Source organism: Pleurodeles waltl, chromosome 7, assembly GCF_031143425.1.
Source record: "Pleurodeles waltl isolate 20211129_DDA chromosome 7, aPleWal1.hap1.20221129, whole genome shotgun sequence".
Lineage (NCBI taxonomy): Eukaryota > Metazoa > Chordata > Amphibia > Caudata > Salamandridae > Pleurodeles > Pleurodeles waltl.
The window spans coordinates 542,877,670-542,898,282 of NC_090446.1; the positions used below are offsets into that span (position 1 = coordinate 542,877,670).

Genomic DNA, 20,613 nt, shown 5'->3' on the forward strand with positions numbered 1-20,613 from the left:
ACACTTAACAAAACTGGGTATGGTTGAGACATTACTCTTAGGAATGCAGAATGTGGGCTGTGTGGATGCATGGAGGGAAGTGCACCCGACAGTTAAGGAATACTCATGACACTTCCTTTCTCCATGCTTATAGCAGGCTGGATAGAGCAGTGGGGACAGTGGTGATGTCCTCTGAAGTATAGTCAGCTAAATATTTGGGGCAATGTTTATCAGACCATTCACCCCCTGCTCCTTGAGCTTACTTGTAGGATGTCGCTGGAGACTGCCATCTGAGGCCTTGTTAGATTTGTCATGCAGGGAAACCGTGGGGAAGGCTGTGACAATACCTACATGGGAATAAGGGTATGGCTACCTTTAGAGCCACTGAATGGGAGGCAATGAAGGCAGTGATGAGGGGAGAGTACATGAGTAGAGTATATGGCATTAGAAGACAACTTACCAAGGAGTTGGGGGACATTGGAGAAAAAGTTGATGGACCTACAGAAACATGAAATAGAAAACCCAGTGGTGAGGACAGAACTCTCAAGCACTAGACGTGTTGGGGGAAACGTGGGACAGGTTGAATACGTTTAGTTGACGGGAGTATCGACAGGCTGCACAGAGAAGGCGATAAACCCAGCAAATTGCTGGCTTGGATACTGAAATGGAAGGTGACTAGACCTCTTGTTATGACTCTGAGACGACTTAATGAGTCTCTAGCAACAACACAGATGGCGATCAATGACTTACTTGGAGACCATCCAGCAGAACTCTATGTGGAGTCTATTGCCACCCATTTGGTGCAGATAGACCTCCCTGTGGTCCTGCTGCGCCCCCATAAGGCGCTGGATGTGGAGATCACACTGGAGGAGCTGAGGGAGGCACTGCCTGATGTCTGGAAGGAAAACCCTTGGTGAGGACTGCTTCCCTATGGAGTCTTACTAGATTATTACATTGCAGTTGATGGAACAATTGTTAAGGGTCTACAGGGAAGCAAATCATGGGAAGAATCCCCCAATACTCAGAGAAGGAGTGGTCTGTATGGTACCTAAACCGGGATGAGGGACAGCGGCTCCCCCCCTCATGTAGACCTCTGATTATGCTTATTACAGACACTAAGTTGTTATGCAAGAAACTGGATGAAAAAATGTATGTGATGGTGAGGACACTGATCCATGGTAATTGGTGTGGGTTCAGACTGGGCTGTAAAACGGATATGAATCTGCGTAGGTTGACGTATGTTCTGCAACAGTCATGGAGAATAGCAGAGAGGAGCTTCTGCTGGTTTCTGTGGATATCGCAAAAGCATTTGACACACTTGGTTGGACATATCTGCTGCAGGTCCTGAGTCAATTGGGCTTTGGACCAAACCTTTGTGGTTGGGTGAAGATCCTTTACAATGCCCCTCAGGTCAGAGTCAGAAGCGGTGGGATAGTCTCTGCAGCCTGGGCATTGGAATGGGCCACCCAGTAGTGATGTCCAATGTGTCCTCTGTTATTTGCCCTGGCAATGGAAGTGTTGGCAGCAAAACGTAGGAGAGACATGGGAGACTGTTATTAAGACTGGTTATAACATGCATCTGCGATCAGTGTATGCAGATGATGTTCTTTTCTACCGGAGTAGACTCAAAGACTGTTCCACAGATGCTGACCAAATTAGATGACTCTGGAGCAGTAGCAGGCCTCCAGATTAATGGGCTGTTGGGAGAGTGGTATGCATTTCCTGGGCATGATTTGCCTAACCTGGGTTTTTATTGGGAAACTGATGTACTTTGATATTTGGGATCATGATAGCACATACTACAGAAGGGCAATGACCCCATAACATAGATAATATGGTTGAGGGTCCGTCATGGTCCATCGTTTTATGGAATATTTGTTGCTTTCAGTGGCGGGAGAAATCCCAAATGTGAAGATATTTTTTCTACCCGAAGCCTCTATATAGTTCCGAACTCATTACACATGCTCACTCGAGAAACACTTAGGACAGTAGATAACCTTAGTGTGGGCAAGTAAGAAAAGCAGAGTGGCTCTTGCCACCCTTAAACTGGATATGGCAGATGATGGTATGGGATTCCCTGATATCTACTTGCATTACTATGCAACTGCAACATGCGGCTCAGTGGGTGACAGCAGGAGACAACTGGGAGAAGAGAATGCTGTGGGGCACAGGCGGGAACACTCCCCTAATGGAGTTGCTTATGAGGGGTGCTAGGATAATATCCCTATCTGGTGCAACAAATGGCAGACATCAGGGAGAGGATGATTCACAGAGTTGCGAAACAAACCCCTTTTTCAAAAGAGTGCAGCTTGTGGGCACTGGTACAATTTGAACATATTAGTGAGGTGATGTCAGTTGCTCTCTGGAGGGAGGGTGGATTTGGAACGCCGAGAAACCTGTACCCAGGAGAGCATTTCTTTACATTTGAGGAAGCCTGCAAGGAATTCTCAGTGGCAACTGGTCAGTTCCTACAGTAGGCTATAATCGCAGGTAAAGCAAGGGAAATATAGATGGATCCCTGAAACCACCCGGCAGTCTGACACAATGCAGATGATGTTGACTGTCTGTTCAATTTGACATTTGGTGTCGATACTCTATAAAGCACAGGGTTGGGGCGAACCATAAAACAGGAATGGATGAACTACTTAACAGATCCATTGACAAAGTGTCGTGCAACGTCAGGTTCAAATTAATAAACTTTAATTATGTCCATCCAACCTAACTGACGCCAATCAAATTGGAAAGAATGTATGTGGGAAGGAAAGCGACCTGCCTGAAATGCTGAACGGATGAGGCTTCCTTTCTGCACATAGCCTGGCTGTGTCAGACAATGCATGCTTTTTGGGCAACAATGGCGACGAGTCTAGGGGTGTTGACTGGAATTGAGCTTGAGAACACCCCAAAACATTGCCCCCTGGGCATTATTCAGAAACCCCATAGGGGGGAAATGTGATGGAAGTTCCTACAGCTTGCGTTGGTCTTGCTAAAATGCGGTTAGCCATGGGGTGGCTAGGAAAGAGAGCCCCCTCAATATCATTGTGGAGGAGGGGCACAATTGAGTGGGAATTGGCAGAGGAGACACAGACCAGACGCAATGACAAAGTGATGGAAGACTGAGAGACCTGGGCGGCGACTCTAGAAGCATTCCAAGAAGCAGACAGGGGTACCCAAGAACTCAGCACCCGGGGACACAGACTTAGAATGCAGACACTGATACACAATACACGGACGCAGCAGCTGCGGGTGACTGAACGGATATAGTAGAATCTGCTGCACTGGAAAAGTAGTTTCAAGGCTGGGACACACAAGGCAATTGCGGGGCTGAGGGGTTCTCTTGTAATTTCACAGGTCGAGGAAAAGGATTAGTTAAGTTTATGATCTAACATGGGGGGACATGGTACACCTGTGCCGATGGGGGTAGGATTATGATGAAACTGAATACTGAGTTTTTGATGACTTTGAATGCAGGCATATTGTTTTATAACAGTGAAACTAATAAAAACATAGTTGAAAAAAGAATGAGAGCTCAGTAAGCATCCCCACCATTGTAGTACTCAGAAATTGCAATAGTTATATTTTTAAATCATTTAAACATGTAAACGCTGTTTTGATAAATGAATGGCAGCAGGGTCAAAGGTATTCCTACTACCAACCACACATTATAAGGAACAAGTCACCTCAGTCCCAATCCACTAAGCAGGGAGACAGCCATCAAACAGTAGCCAGTGACGTCTTTCTCCTCCCCCTACGTTATCCACTCAAGTGGGGAAGGGGAGATATAACTGCATTTAGAACAGTGGCAAAAAGTCAATTACAACTGGTGAGTCTGACTATTGTAAGAGATGGTTATGTGCTACTTTTCAGGGCACCTCCCCCAAAGCCATTGCCAAAACTACTTCTGATGGATCCGCACAAGCTTCTGTTATTATACAAGCTCGTAATAGAAAAGTGCCTCCTTCCGCTAGAGGAAAGACAATGATGCAAGGTACATTCTGGTTCAAAAAAGAAGGCAGATGAAGGAGGTCAGGCCACATTTAGGTCTATTATTTTGGCTGTATGTTACATCAGGGGTTTCCTCACCTCGGACAAGGGGGCTGAGTGTTCTGTAGATAAAAGGGATGTTTTTTCCCCACACTGCACTCACAGTGAAGCATAGGAAAAGAGAGAGAGCGCTCTCCAATTTTAGAAAAAGTCACTACACTTAAATCAACAGGGATATATCATCCACAAACCTTTTTTCTGATGAACAGTGCTAGCAGGCAGGTTGCAAAGGCCAAATACTGGCTAGCTAAACAAACAAGGGATAATGGGATTTCCGGCTTTCTCTTGAGAAGCTCTGAGAGTCTGGAATTGGGCACAGCCAGTGTCTGTGGCTGGTTACAACCACTTGGCAGGCTCCTTGATTCAAGGAACCAACATCCTGGGGTCTTCACCCAGGGGTAGCCCCAGACCTCTTCAGCCTGTGTGGCAGCCCTAAGGTAGACCTATTCGCAGCTTGAAGCAAAACTCATTGCCGAAAAGTATTTTACCCTTATTTCCTCGATTCCTGAGGACCATTTGCCAAGACCAGGCTCAAGTCATTCTCATCACCCTGGAGTGGCTGAGAACACTCTGGTACACAGACCTATGGCACATCACTATAGCAGCCACTCTGTCTACTACCCAGATACCATATGTTGTCTCTACCCAGAAGATATCTGAGCCCCTTTCAGCTCCCACAATTACCTATAAAATATCTCACTTGGAAGACAGCAACTTTACTGTCCATAACATTGGGCAAATAGAGTAAGTCAGGAAGGAGGGATAAGCAAGATTCAGGCTTTCGCAAGTAGGAACCTTTCTTACAATTTGCCAAGAGTATTCTTAGAACTAATATAAAGTTCATACGGAAAGTTCCAATGGAATTTCATCTGCATGTCCCTACAAATCCTAAAAGCTTTTTTCCAAAATTCACCAAATACACCAGAAAGAGCATTGTACTTGCTCATTGTCAGAAAGTGTTTCAAATTCCACCTGGACTGAGCCAAACAATTCAGAAAGTCAAACCAATTACTAGTCTTCTTCAAACCACATAAAGTATTTTTGGTCTCATAACAAGACATTTCTAGATGGGCTTTTGCAGTGATTGCTTTCTGCTGTCTGAAAGTTAGAGTCCACTCACTGCAACAGGAAAAGCCCACTCCACTAAAAGTAGGCAATAGCGCACTATGGAGGTGCAACATTGAGAAACAAGCACACCTTCACAAATCCTTACTGCTTGGAAGAAGTAACTGGCAGAGAGACAGCAGTTGTGTCAGGCGGTTCTTTATAAATGAGATGAGCCTATCCATTTTATCCCACCTTCCTCTTAATGTTTGTGTTTTAAACCGTCACTACTGCTTCTATTATAATTCAGGCACATGAGTGTATTAAGGATCCAATGCTGGAGAAGAAAGAGAGTTTTTGCCTCTAAATGTAGTTCTCCAACGTTATCTTTCAAAGATTCACATGTGCCCCACCCTGCTCTAGAAGTAGAAACTGACCTCCTGCACATTGTTTAACCTATACTTTACACTCTCAGGCTAGAAATCTAAGGACTGATCAGCTTTGGGAGGGATGAGACTGGCTGCATTCTCTCTCTGCAGTCCCACCTAATTGGCTGAAGTGTGTTTCTTTTTCAACAAGATGGACAACAGGATATTATTCAAGCATGTGAATGGATGAAAGATACCAATGCTGGAGAACTACAGTTTTCCCCACGCTGGGGGTCTGATGTCTTCTGTCACAGCTTTGTATGCACATGTAATTTAGGTGAATTCCTAAACTTTGGGTATCAAATCGCTCTGGTGGTAACTTTTGTGCAGCTAAATATTGTAAAAATGACCTCCTGAGGTGGAGCCGTTCTCCCTTATACAGCTAGAGCTTGGACATCAGAGATCCCTTCCTGACACCACACATTGAAGCATGATCAGCTTACCTGATAACTCCTTCCACATCAAAGATGTGTTATGCTACCACAAGAGGAACAGGTGGAGGACCTTATTAATGTTTCGGTGCTCCAGGGGACCTGAGAGCGTAACCACTCTCAACAGTCTTCATACCATGGAATGCTAACTTACTGCCTCATCTTCCGCTAAGGAATGGCCCACTTAAATGAACCTGGTGGGACCCAGTTGAACCCAGGCGCCATTCTAGATACCAACTGGGCCAGCACTCTGGGGACTATACCTCCATGAGGACTTCTTCAGCCCATCATAAAAGGCCTGAGATTGTTCAGCAACTTTTGTAATCCTCCATGCCATAAAGTGAAGTGATCCCTCTTTTCCACCAGGGGATGGAAGCATCATTGTGGATCCTTTAGAATTTTCTAAATCCCAGGTAAGTTTCATCAGAACTGGAAACCACATTGGAACCCCAAGTCTGTTGTGATGAGAACCATGTTCCTCATTTGGACTGCCACTCTCTCTATCATGGTAAACAGTGGAAAAGCAAAGTGGTGCACTCTGCCCTAGTCTTACAGAAAATCATTAATCGCTGCTGCTTCTAGATGTCGGGTCCAGCTGAAGTACTTCAGGAGCTAGGCAATAGGCAAAGTCGTTGACCAGACATGGACCCATTCTTCTCATTAGCACCAAAAAGATTTCATGTGCAGCATTAATGTGCTGGAATCCTCAAAGTGCCTGTACACCAAGTTTGCAGTCTTGTTCCAATGCCCCAGCAGATACCCTGCTGTTACTGTAACTTGATTCTCAAGACAGAAGGGTCAAAGGTTGTTTGCCAGTTCCATATAAGCTTTTGATCTTGTTCCTTCCAGATGGTTTATTTAACATATTTCTGAGGTGTTATCCATCTTCATCAACACCCAACATTTTGCTGTGACCTTCGTCCATCACTTGACCACACACAACCTGGCCAGAAATTCTAAACAGTTGATGTATAAGGTCATCTGTTCTCTGACCACTTTCCTCCGGTAGACAGTTCTCCACATTTGGTACTCCAACTTGACCTGCATGCATCTACTCTATCACTCGGTCTTGTGCTCAATCGTGTTGCATACCTCTGTGTGCTTTAGCCACCATTGGGTTTCTTCCCTGGCACCTGTTGTAAGATCCACTTGTTTGGAATACATCATATCCCTCCTTAGATGGGGTACATTTAATCATTGGAGAGCCCAAAATTGAAGAGGCCCTGTTAAAGTGCCCTAGAGGGTTGATTTGAGGAGTCCACCCAGGAAGCCCAACTGCAGCAGAGATATCTTGGATCTCATCAAGGCCTTCTTGGGCTCCTTACTGATATTCCTCATCATCTTGTTTAGAAGTTTTAAAATTGCCTGGGAGTCTATTTTGAAGGCCTGAAAGAATATATTTTGAGCAAACAGCTCTGATTCCTCCTCATTTATTGTGAACCCCAGATTCTACAGGAGAGGATTTGCAATAAATAAATGGTGTTTGAACTACTGTGAGCACTGATCTGAATGTCGTTGAAGTAAATGATTAGTCTCACCCAATGTGCTTCGAGAAACTAGGCTAAAGGGCAAAGCCCTGAACCCATACACCTGGTGCCTTCTTTGAAACTGAAGGGATCCGTGGTGATGGGAATAAATAAAAGCCATCATGTAGGCATCCTCCTGATCCAGATGCACCATCCGTCCCTGTTGTATGTTGCTCATGAATCATTTTGGTGAACGAACAATCCCCCTTTAGTTTGGAAAGCCATCAGCTCCTGGTGTAGCACATCTTGACTGAGAAGGTGATTGACCTTGGCATCAGACATTGCCTCAGCGATACATACAACTCTGTTTGGACCCCCTTCACTATTTCGAGGATCAGTGCGTAGTTGGTCTGCTGCTGCTGTTTCTGGATAAATAAAACTATTCTACCCTAATATGGGAAGAAGGGACAAGGCATACTGAAATAAGTCCATATCTGGTCGACCAGTTAGCCTTTTGCCTAGCACCTGTGGTACTTCAGGTGGGCACCACAGCCAGAAGCAGCATTCTTAAAGCACTGCTTACATACTATAGGTGGCCATCATTTAGCTATGGATGCCAAAAATATATCAAGAATTGCCACCATTCTGGCAGGTCCATCATTATTCTACAGGCCCGTTCATCAATATGCCAAGAATTACCAGCATTATGTCCATGGCCAGCATTATACATTGCATTGCATTTAAATTGTATTTATAAAGCATTTACCATCCCTGATGAGGTATTGAAGCACTTCACGGCGAGTAGCTCACTACTCCGGAAGCAAAGGTTAGAAGATAATCCAGTGGTTACTGTGATTAGTCACGTGCTCTCAAGAAAAATTGCATGCATTTACTCCAGTTACTTTGTGATAGATCATATTATTACCAGGTTATTGTGATCATTAATGGATGCTTTATGATTTAATGTAAATGATTGGTGAGATAGCTAGGCTGGCAGAGATTGGGTAATGTTAAATTAGAGCGATAGGGATTTAAAGAGCCCTAATTCTACTTTATTTTAATAGGAGTCCGCATCAGGCCATTGTTGTCTTCAGTTTGCCAAGTATTGCAGCCATTATTCCAGGATCAGTATTTTAACAAGTGTTCTCTGAATGCCATGCATACTATAAGGTGCCAATAATTGACCCGGTAATGCACACACGTATACACACATACATACACACACGCACACTCTTACACACTTTAAAAAAATGCTTAACCTTGTAGTAATGTCCCTGCTCCCACCTGAGACCAGCTTATGTTACGACTCTTGCTGCCTCTGCTGTTCTGCCCATAACCAGAATATTAGATTTCCCAGTTTTGAAACATTGCCAGGCCAGCCTTGGGCTTCTTTGGGCCACAGAAGGAGCTGGCGGATCAGCGGTTCCCAATCGGCTCTCACAGAAAAAGGGCAGGGATGTGAGGGACACAGATGGACTGTTGCTTCACTACTATGGGAGAAGAAAGGGGACTTGCAGGTTTGTTATGCCTCCTGGTCCCTAGGAAAGGGATGGACATCTTTGGGCAGGCTTTCTAAGTGTAGGGACGGAGACAGGTTTAGTGCACTGTTGGGCGCATTGTGGGTCGGCAAAGGGACTGGTCAGTGGGCACCCTTGTGTAAGAAGGATGGGGACTGCTGGCAGCCTTCAATCTGGTGAAATGGTTTTCTGTTTTGTTTCTGCCCATCCTACAAATAGTAGCAGAGGGGCTATTTTATCCCGTTTCATGGGCGAAATGAAAAGTGAGACCTGGATGTTTCCTTTTGCAGTGCTTAACATTTGACAGGCCAATACTTACTAAAGATATTCTTTGCCAGACAGTGTGTTAACGACCTTCTTGAATCATTTGCCCCGATTGACAAACGGTTCCCTGTATCTTCTGTAGGAGAAGGTGGACCCCACTGCAACCTGCAACGCAGACCTTCACCTGAATCGGGCCACGGTAAGAACTCCTGCTTCCCGTTTTTAAGGCTCCGTTGAAGACCTCCGGCGTTGTGGCTTTTCCTCCCGTCCCACTGCATAACTTGTAGTGTGGCACTCTGATACCCGCGCCTCTGGTTTTCACTGTCAGGGCAGGCGTCCAGTTGCTTTTTTGGAAATGTGTACTCTCCTCCCATTTTGTTTTTAGGTGCTTTAGATCTATAGCGTTTATTTTAATATGCCTCTCATAATTAATCTTGAAAGGTGTCAGCCATCCTTTTAGCTATGGGTATTGAATGCTTAAGATGTCCTTGACCAATATGTGTTTTAAATACATCTCTCCCAGGGATATCAGCAAGGTGGCAACATGTTTTTTCAGGAGCTCCCCGAGCTACCTCCCGTGCAGTGTTGGTCTGCATTGGCATGTAGCAGGGCATATCCCCTTCCGCTGTTAATGACTTCGCTCTGCAGTGCTCCTTCACAAGCATGAACGTGGATCTGGTAAAAGCGAAGCACTTTTGTTTGCAAAAGTGTTCTGATCAAAGCTCTCACATACTGAAAACAAAGCACTGAGGCACAAATATAGAACATGGACAGATGACCCAGCGCATCGACAGAGTTGCATGCCTGCTAGGCCCTTTCTTCTGCTGCTTGCCTCAGCACTAATACTTTCAAGGTGGACCATCCTGTAGATTTCCATATTGGTCACGTGTGAGTGGGAATATCCTGGAGGTGTGTAGCTGTGTTAGAGTGTGGTTGTGATTTGTATTTCTTCTTTATTCATTTCATTCCAGCTGTTCACATATGAGCAAAGCTACAGCGAGGCGTTGAGGGGCTTTGCGAGGGCCGCCCAGCTGGATCCTGCCTGTCCGGAGCCCAGTGCCCGGGAGCACCAGCTACTGGACTTTCTGGGCAAACTCAACACTCTGCTGACCAATAAGGTAATGTGGAAGAGGGAACAGAACGAGTCCAAGCAAATGTAAATATTAAGGAATTAACTCGCACCCCAATCTTCAAGTGACATGCTTTTGGAGGACAACAATCTAAGCTTATTAAACTGAGGATAAGAGAATCATTTGGTGCAAAAATTGTGAAGAGTACAGGAATTTAGAGAATACCGAGGGAGATGGTAATGGTAGGATATTCCCTAGAATGAAGTGATTTGGACAAAAAAAGTTAAGCCACGATAAGCGAGGTCTCCTCTTCTAAGTAAAAATGTTTTTAAAACACAATTTAAATACAACAGAAACAGTCAAGGAAATTATTAAGAGTTGAGAATCAATGGATTAAAGGGTTACACTAAAGCAAAAGAGAAGAGCCAGGAAGGGGATTTCCCCAAATAAATCAGTTACAAACAGTATATTAATCTTTGTATTCCCAAAAACAAAACAGAAACTTATTTGTAAAAAACAACTTAAAAAGCGGAGCCTGGCAGTAATGACTGAGTTTAATTATCGAAGATTAATCTCTAAGTGATTCATGACTCAAGAAGGACACTTTGAATCCTTCATCCAGGATTATAGGCGTGGCCTGGCTGGACGATGGATTAGCCGAACATTCATTGCTAGCAAAACAGAAGTTCAAAAAGGGCCTAAAGATAGGTCTGACCCGCCGTTGGGGTCTCTTCCCAATACGTGCTATCTGTGTACTAATGCTTCCGCTGAGCCCTCCCCACCCCCCCACACATACACCTTCAGTGAGTGGCTGAAAGCAGCCCACACTGACTGTCTCAATGGGCACGAGCTCACAAACCCCTGAATACAAACTTTGTAGCTTGCTTTCCTTTTGGTCTCCCAACAACCGATTATTCCCTGTTATGGGCGTCTCTCTATTATCTATAAACAGCGAAATATCCCCCTACAGGTGCAGGATCTTCGGAACATCATTTTTAACATACTTTTTACAATGAAAACGTGCTGATAACAGGCATTATTTTTTACTTAGTCACCTTATTTTTGCCTTTAAAATTTTATCCCAGTTAGCCATATTGGCAATACAATAATAAAGGCTGAAAACAAACACCAGTGTACTGCGCCCTTTCTAAAACTACAACACGAAGGGGAAACGTAACCTTTAATAGGCTGGGCACACCCTTTGCCAGTTAAGACACTGCAGCTTAAGGAACTCTATACTCTTCTCATCATGCGGCCAGTGGTGCAGTTTGTTTTTCTTGCTTACCAGAGAAAGATCACCAAAAACCTCCGTTTTTTTTCAATTCCCTTTATATTTGTGTATTTGTTTTGCAGTGTTTTTTTTCTCCTGTCATTTTCCACTCTTTCCTTCGAACAGTATGCTGGCTCTTGACAGGAGCCCCTTGTTAGGTAAAAGGTTTTTGGAAGTCAAAACAACGTTTGTGTCATCTGTCTCTCATGTTTGGGTTCGCCTCAAGGCAAAGTGGGGTAAAGTTACTGCTTGTCTTTGCAGTTCACCAGCTCGAGAGGAAACCAGGCCTGAACTCCTTCGGAAATTCTTCAGACTGATCCTCTCAAGAGGATGAATGCACAAACAGCAAGGTGATGGAAGGTATACTTGAATTAATCTCAGCCACTGCAGTGGCAATCGCTCAGGCCACATTCCAGTTCATCATTTTTCACCTACTGTGCCATTCTATACGGAGACCCGCCTTATGCACATCAGTCTTGGTCCTGCTCAAGTAGGAGCCATCCAGTCTGAGTTGTCAAGCCACGTCCCCTCCAAGGGTGAACACAAGCAACCCATGCTGGTTTCGACCTACTTGTGTCTCGTCAGCAATGTACAGCTTGAGTCCTATGGCCCAGTGAGCACAGGATCCACCGCTGGGCATAACCATCACACTTCATCTACTACAAAACAACAAGCTGATGGAAGGAATCGTTAAGCCACTGGCAGGTGCTTGGAGCCATATCCTACACCATCGTTTTTCAACCATTTGCCATTCGAGACAAGCAGGCCTTATGAGTATCAATCGTGTTCTTGTTCCAATAACAGTCCAGCCTGAACTGCCAGGTCGGATGTCAACATCAATCCGGAAGTTGAGATCCTGTGCGTCATGGATATTACATTTTTCCTGAAGCCACAACCTTGTACAAAAGAGCTCCCAGCAGTGCCACTGTTGGCTGGTGACGTACATCTCCGTAGAGGTCCAAGAGGCTCTGACTGTGCCATCCGCATTGCCTCCTGTGGGTGACAGTCCTCCAATGACTCCTCCACCAGTTCCGGAGAAGAGACAAGACCTCGGCATTACATCACAAGATGAGCCCACTCGGAAAAAAGAAGAAACTTCACTGTAGATGTTCTAGAAAGAAATTAATTGACAGGTTGTGAAGTTCTGGATCTCACACCTATCTGAGAAGGATCACATCGACCTGAAATGAGTGACTTCTTTGTGGTATCTCCATATTCACCACCTCTTAGAGTATCCTCAGTGAATGATGTTTCCTCATTTCATAGGTTATGAACAAGGCAGCTAAAAAAATGAACATCAAAGCATATCCCTTTTCAAAGTCTCAAGCAAGACCACAGTTGCTGTGGTTCTCTGTCTTTGTGAATACATCATGCATGTCTTTTTGACGCCTGCCTCTATTAAATCAACTGACCCTTGTCAAGAAAAGATATTCACACTTCTGCAATCTAATACTTTATTTTGTTTCTTTTCTATCCTTATAAGCGAGTCAGGTATCAGCTCTCCTGGGCAGCATGGCTTCATGGAGTTTAATAATTCCCAATGCCAAGACTGTATATGTACCTATTATAGGTATACTTAAGAGTATGGTACCAGAGGACGGACAACTTGGAGGAGGATAACTTGGAACAGCACGGCCATTCGGTATGATGAGTATTATGGGTAGTGGTATAACAGAGTGAACAAACAGAAGGAAGCCCTTTTTCAGAAATCTCCCAATCCTTTCTCAGTGGTCACAGATGTGTCATTAGTTGGACAGGGTTGCCTGCATGCAGGATCTCTTTGCTCAAGGCAGATACTCTCCTAATAGAAGCTGTAGCACTTGAACATGCTCAGAGTTAAGATCTCTTTATCTAGGTTTGAAGTCTTTGCTCCTGTCCGTATCTGTAATGATGGTACTAATTCAAACAGATGACACAGTTATCATGCACTAAATCAACAAGTAAGGAGAAATAAGAGCAATAGTTCTGTCAAAGGAAACACAGTTTGCATAGTTTGCTAACAAAGAACATATTTCTGACAGTAATACATCTAGTTTTCAAAACAGGAGTGCAGACAGTCTCACCAGGCATCGTCTGGAACTCCATGAATGGTTGCTAGCCAATGTATTTTTTTATCAATAAAAGGGGGAATACGTATAATTATTAGGGACGTCTTATCTCCGTATAGTTAAATCCTAATAAGAAAAGGATAAGGTGCCTTTGTCTAGTAGGAACAGTGGAAGATGCCCAGTTTTGTAACTCTGCTAGGAAAAATCTGATTAGGTTATGTAAGGGCATTTTTGGTTCTGATGAAGGCTACCTTACACATTAGTGCCAATCCTGATAGCTGTAAGATGTAGACCAGATCTGTTGTGCAAGGACCATAATCAGCCTCTAGAATCCACTAAAACTACTAACCAGTGCTACAATGTTTTTCCATCTTATCAGACAGATCTGTAATAAATTTAGATAGCAGAGTTAGATCCTAAATAATTATGTATATATACCTGACCCCTACATTAACAAGCAATCCCTGAACCAGTTAATGCTCACCTAGATATACAATTGTTCTGGGTGAGGGACCCAGTAATGAAGCACACCACATATCTGTGTGTGACAGTCTTTTCATAACTCTGTAAGGTATTCCTAGCAGGGTTATGGACTAGGCATCTTGCATCATTTGTAGTAGATATAGAACACCTTATTCTTTTTTTATTAGAATGCTAGCTAGGGTTTTTCAAAAACCTTTCATGACTGCAGCACTCCAAACATCAATTTCTTTCTCCACAGGATAAAACACAAAATGCCCCACCTTCACATCCAAGTTCACACAGAGCTCAGATCAGTGACCAATGCCCACATATAAATTGGTTGAGGACATTCAAAGGTTGCGGACAAGAAATGGGGTGCTTGCACTATACAAGCTAGATGTGGGAATAATGCCCAGTTGAAGCAAGTAACAGTAACATTAAAGTTTATGCAATAGAAACGAATAGCGATGAGACTGCAGATTTTATGGTTGGATTCTGCATACATTCTGGGGCTTTTTCAACTAAGCGTTGATCGAGAATGCTTAAAGAAATTTTGTCTGGTTGTAACTCTCTCTGGCATAGGAAGTAGAACTAAATAAAGGTTATTGAGTAGGCCAGTAATGTCTTTCTTCTGATGGATACAACTACCTGTGGATTCCTCACCTAATGAATACTCCCATGGCGCCAGCATTCAACGGAAATCTTCTTACTAGTCTCTGCACGTCGACGAGGACGTCACTCTAGCCCACTCGACGCCGTCTGACGTCATACAGGCAATAAGAGGTCCTCGACGACGTGCGGACGTCAGTTCCCTTTTTTCCGTGCATTCGAAACGGTTATCTTCGAGGGAGCAACTGTTACTTTTTTGGTTACAGTGTATTTTTGCTGCGTAGTCTTTCGCTGTGGTAATAATGTCGCAGAGAAAGTCTGGATTTAAGCCTTGTCGTGAGTGTGGAGGCAAGATGTCGGTGACGGATCCTCATTCCGATTGCCTTTGGTGTTTGAGCTCCGACCACGACGTCTCGACTTGTGATTCATGCCAGCACATGAATCCAAAAGCCCTCAAGGAACGTGAGGCGAAGCTGTTTATGGCTAAATCGAAGGAGAAGCATCACAAAAAGTCTTCTTCTCCAAGACATCGGCGTCATCGAGACTCCCGGCGCCGTAGAGAATCTCGGCGTCATTCGAAGGAGACTCGTTCCAGGTCTTCGGATCGGCGCCGAAGGACATGGGAGATCAGTCCCACGGTTACGCCGCATCCTTCGACGCCGTTGCCCTCTCCGGCGTCTCCGACTTCACCTGGACAGGCGTCGGTGATTGAGGTATTGGAGCCTCAGGTCGTGATAAAGATCCAAAAGTCATATGTGGTCTCTGTAGTCTGGCACAACAGACTTCTTTTCTAGGATGTCATAAAGGATTTTCAATCCCATCCTGCACTTGATGAACTTCGCTGCCTGGCTCATGAGCATCTACAAAATATCTTCTAGAATGTTCCATATAAGTATATAAAGATATTGAAGGGAACAAAGGGACTGTCAATTCACTGCTCATATGCATTTAAGTGAAATAGGTTCTTCATGCTTTGCCTTAAGAATCAGTTAAAAGAATAGCTTGTCAAGCAGAGACGGTATCACCTTACCTTCTTTATTTGGCAAAATATGGCCCCCAGGTCACTTCATTTAAAATGCATTTGGCTGCCATCACTGCATATAGAAATGTCCTCTTTCTCCAGTTTGGTAATAAAGTATTTTCCAGCGGGCCAGAGGAAAGTCTTTCTCCCTGTCTGGAGGCTTTCTTCTCCTTGAGAGCTTCACATTGTTCTTTCCAGATTATTGGGCTCTCCTTTTGAATCCATGCACAAAGTGACCTGATCGCAAAAAAAGCTTCAAGATCTGTTTTGGCTGATCTATTTCAGAATGTGTTCCAAATGCCAAACTAAGATTCTATTTTCTGTAAATTCCCACTATCTTCCTCAGACACATGACAATGAAGTCTAGCATACAGAACAAAAAATCTATTTGCAACAGCAGCAGCCTGTCAGTTCCCCAGTGTTCTCCTTCAGCCTCCCACAGGGTTCTAATGAACAACTAGAGCGCTACCATTCTTGTGTGTGTCAAAAGTGTGGCAAACCGGAAGCGATCTTGATTAAATGAATCCTATAAAACCTAAAACATTTCATTTAGAAATTAACAAAATGAGGATAATTTTGCCATGCTGTAGGAAGTTGGCTCTGTATGCACTATTTCAAAGTAAGGAATAGTATGCACAGAGTCCAAGGGTTCCCCTTAGAGGTAAGATAGTGGCAAAAAGAGATAATTCTAATGCTCTATTTTGTGGTAGTGTGGTTGAGCAGTAGGCTTATCAGAGGGTAGTGTTAAGCATTTGTTGTACACACACAGGCAATAAATGAGGAACACACACTCAAAGACAATTCCAGGCCAATAGGTTTTTATAGAGAAAAATATATTTTCTTAGTTTATTTTAAGAACCACAGGTTCAAGATTTACAAACAATACTGTAGGAAGTTGGCTCTGTATGTGCTATTTCAAAGTAAGGAATAGCATGCACAGAGTCCAAGGGTTCCCCTTAGAGGTAAAATAGTGGTAAAAATAGATAATACTAATGCTCTATTTTGTGGTAGTGTGGTCGAGCAGTAGGCTTATCCAAGGAGTAGTGTTAAGCATTTGTTGTACATACACATAGACAATAAATGAGGTACACACACTCAGAGACAAATCCAGCCAATAGGTTTTGTTATAGAAAAATATATTTTCTTAGTTTATTTTAAGAACCACAGGTTCAAATTCTACATGTAATATCTCATTCGAAAGGTATTGCAGGTAAGTACTTTAGGAACTTCAAATCATCAAAATTGCATGTATACTTTTCAAGTTATTCACAAATAGCTGTTTTAAAAGTGGACACTTAGTGCAATTTTCACAGTTCCTAGGGGAGGTAAGTATTTGTTAGGTTAACCAGGTAAGTAAGGCACTTACAGGGCTTAGTTCTTGGTCCAAGGTAGCCCACCGTTGGGGGTTCAGAGCAACCCCAAAGTCACCACACCAGCAGCTCAGGGCCGGTCAGGTGCAGAGTTCAAAGTGGTGCCCAAAACGCATAGGCTAGAATGGAGAGAAGGGGGTGCCCCGGTTCCGGTCTGATTGCAGGTAAGTACCCGCGTCTTCGGAGGGCAGACCAGGGGGGTTTTGTAGGGCACCGGGGGGGACACAAGTCCACACAGAAATTTCACCCTCAGCAGCGCGGGGGCGGCCGGGTGCAGTGTAGAAACAAGCGTCGGGTTTGTAATGGAAGTCAATGGGAGATCTCGGGATCTCTTCAGCGCTGCAGGCAGGCAAGGGGGGGGTTCCTCGGGGAAACCTCCACTTGGTCAAGGGAGAGGGACTCCTGGGGGTCACTCCTCCAGTGAAAGTCCGGTCCTTCAGGTCCTGGGGGCTGCGGGTGCAGGGTCTCTCCCAGGTGTCGGGACTTAGGATTCAAAGAGTCGCGGTCAGGGGAAGCCTCGGGATTCCCTCTGCAGGCGGCGCTGTGGGGGCTCAGGGGGGACAGGTTTTTGTACTCACAGTCTTAGAGTAGTCCTGGGGTCCCTCCTGAGGTGTTGGATCGCCACCAGCCGAGTCGGGGTCGCCGGGTGCAGTGTTGCAAGTCTCACGCTTCTTGCGGGGAGCTTGCAGGGTTCTTTAAAGCTGCTGGAAACAAAGTTGCAGCTTTTCTTGGAGCAGGTCCGCTGTCCTCGGGAGTTTCTTGTCTTTTTGAAGCAGGGGCAGTCCTCAGAGGATGTCGAGGTCGCTGGTCCCTTTGGAAGGCGTCGCTGGAGCAGGATCTTTGGAAGGCAGGAGACAGGCCGGTGAGTTTCTGGAGCCAAGGCAGTTGTCGTCTTCTGGTCTTCCTCTGCAGGGGTTTTTCAGCTAGGCAGTCCTTCTTCTTGTAGTTGCAGGAATCTAATTTTCTAGGGTTCAGGGTAGCCCTTAAATACTAAATTTAAGGGCGTGTTTAGGTCTGGGGGGTTAGTAGCCAATGGCTACTAGCCCTGAGGGTGGGTACACCCTCTTTGTGCCTCCTCCCAAGGGGAGGGGGTCACAATCCTAACCCTATTGGGGGAATCCTCCATCTGCAAGATGGAGGATTTCTAAAAGTTAGAGTCACTTCAGCTCAGGACACCTTAGGGGCTGTCCTGACTGGCCAGTGACGCCTCCTTGTTGCTTTCTTTGTTCCCTCCAGCCTTGCCGCCAAAAGTGGGGGCCGTGGCCGGAGGGGGCGGGCAACTCCACTAAGCTGGAGTGCCCTGCTGGGCTGTGACAAAGGGGTGAGCCTTTGAGGCTCACCGCCAGGTGTCACAGCTCCTGCCTGGGGGAGGTGTTAGCATCTCCACCCAGTGCAGGCTTTGTTACTGGCCTCAGAGTGACAAAGGCACTCTCCCCATGGGGCCAGCAACATGTCTCTAGTGTGGCAGGCTGCTGGAACTAGTCAGCCTACACAGACAGTCGGTTAAGTTTCAGGGGGCACCTCTAAGGTGCCCTCTGGGGTGTATTTTGCAATAAAATGTACACTGGCATCAGTGTGCATTTATTGTGCTGAGAAGTTTGATACCAAACTTCCCAGTTTTCAGTGTAGCCATTATGGTGCTGTGGAGTTCGTGTTTGACAGACTCCCAGACCATATACTCTTATGGCTACCCTGCACTTACAATGTCTAAGGTTTTGTTTAGACACTGTAGGGGTACCATGCTCATGCACTGGTACCCTCACCTATGGTATAGTGCACCCTGCCTTAGGGCTGTAAGGCCTGCTAGAGGGGTGTCTTACCTATACTGCATAGGCAGTGAGAGGCTGGCATGGCACCCTGAGGGGAGTGCCATGTCGACTTACTCGTTTTGTCCTCACTAGCACACACAAGCTGGCAAGCAGTGTGTCTGTGCTGAGTGAGAGGTCTCCAGGGTGGCATAAGACATGCTGCAGCCCTTAGAGACCTTCCTTGGCATCAGGGCCCTTGGTACCAGAAGTACCAGTTACAAGGGACTTATCTGGATGCCAGGGTCTGCCAATTGTGGATACAAAAGTACAGGTTAGGGAAAGAACACTGGTGCTGGGGCCTGGTTAGCAGGCCTCAGCACACTTTCAATTGTAAACATAGCATCAGCAAAGGCAAAAAGTCAGGGGGCAACCATGCCAAGGAGGCATTTCCTTACACAACCCCCCCCCAAACGAAAGAGGATGAGACTAACCTTTCCCAAGAGAGTCTTCATTTTCTAAGTGGAAGAACCTGGAAAGGCCATCTGCATTGGCATGGGCAGTCCCAGGTCTGTGTTCCACTATAAAGTCCATTCCCTGTAGGGAGATGGACCACCTCAACAGTTTAGGATTTTCACCTTTCATTTGCATCAGCCATTTGAGAGGTCTGTGGTCAGTTTGAACTAGGAAGTGAGTCCCAAAGAGGTATGGTCTCAGCTTCTTCAGGGACCAAACCACAGCAAAGGCCTCCCTCTCAATGGCACTCCAACGCTGCTCCCTGGGGAGTAACCTCCTGCTAATGAAAGCAACAGGCTGGTCAAGGCCATCATCATTTGTTTGGGACAAAACTGCCCCTATCCCATGTTCAGAGGCATCTGTCTGCACAATGAACTGCTTAGAATAATCTGGAGCTTTTAGAACTGGTGCTGAACACATTGCTTGTTTCAGGGTGTCAAAGGCCTGTTGGCATTCCACAGTCCAGTTCACTTTCTTGGGCATTTTCTTGGAGGTGAGTTCAGTGAGGGCTGTCACAATGGATCCATATCCCTTCACAAACCTCCTGTAGTACCCAGTCAAGCCAAGGAATGCCCTGACTTGAGTCTGGGTTTTTGGAGCTACCCAGTCCAGAATAGTCTGGATCTTGGGTTGGAGTGGCTGAACTTGGCCTCCACCTACAAGGTGGCCCAAGTAAACCACAGTTCCCTGCCCTATCTGGCATTTGGATGCCTTGATAGAGAGGCCTGCAGATTGCAGAGCCTTCAAAACCTTCTTCAGGTGGACCAGGTGATCCTGCCAGGTGGAGCTGAAGACAGCAATATCATCAAGATAAGCTGTGCTAAAGGACTCCAAGCCAGCAAGGACTTGATTCACCAACCTTTGGAAGGTGGCAGGGGCATTCTTTAAACCAAAGGGCATAACAGTGAACTGATAATGCCCATCAGGTGTGGAGAATGCTGTTTTCTCTTTTGCTCCAGGTGCCATTTTTATTTGCCAGTACCCTGCTGTCAAGTCAAAGGTACTTAAGAATTTGGCAGCACCTAATTTATCTATGAGCTCATCAGCTCTTGGAATTGGATGAGCATCTGTCTTGGTGACAGAATTGAGCCCTCTGTAGTCCACACAAAACCTCATCTCTTTCTTTCCATCTTTGGTGTGAGGTTTGGGGACTAAGACCACTGGGCTAGCCCAGGGGCTGTCAGAGCGCTCAATTACTCCCAATTCCAGCATCTTGTGGACTTCCACCTTGATGCTTTCCTTAACATGGTCAGACTGTCTAAAGATTTTGTTTTTGACAGGCATGCTGTCTCCTGTGTCCACATCATGGGTACACAGGTGTGTCTGACCAGG

General features: G+C 45.3%; 1 protein-coding gene across 1 annotated transcript in view; it reads left to right on the top strand.

The window, feature by feature from the left end:
• TTC5 (tetratricopeptide repeat domain 5) overlaps positions 1-20,613 on the top strand; it is a 170,141-nt gene that overhangs the window by 78,774 nt on the left and 70,754 nt on the right. The window contains exons 6-7 of the mRNA XM_069244282.1: positions 9,313-9,369; positions 10,142-10,288. Coding sequence (XP_069100383.1) covers positions 9,313-9,369; positions 10,142-10,288 — 204 coding nt within the window. The remainder of the gene's footprint in view (positions 1-9,312; positions 9,370-10,141; positions 10,289-20,613) is intronic.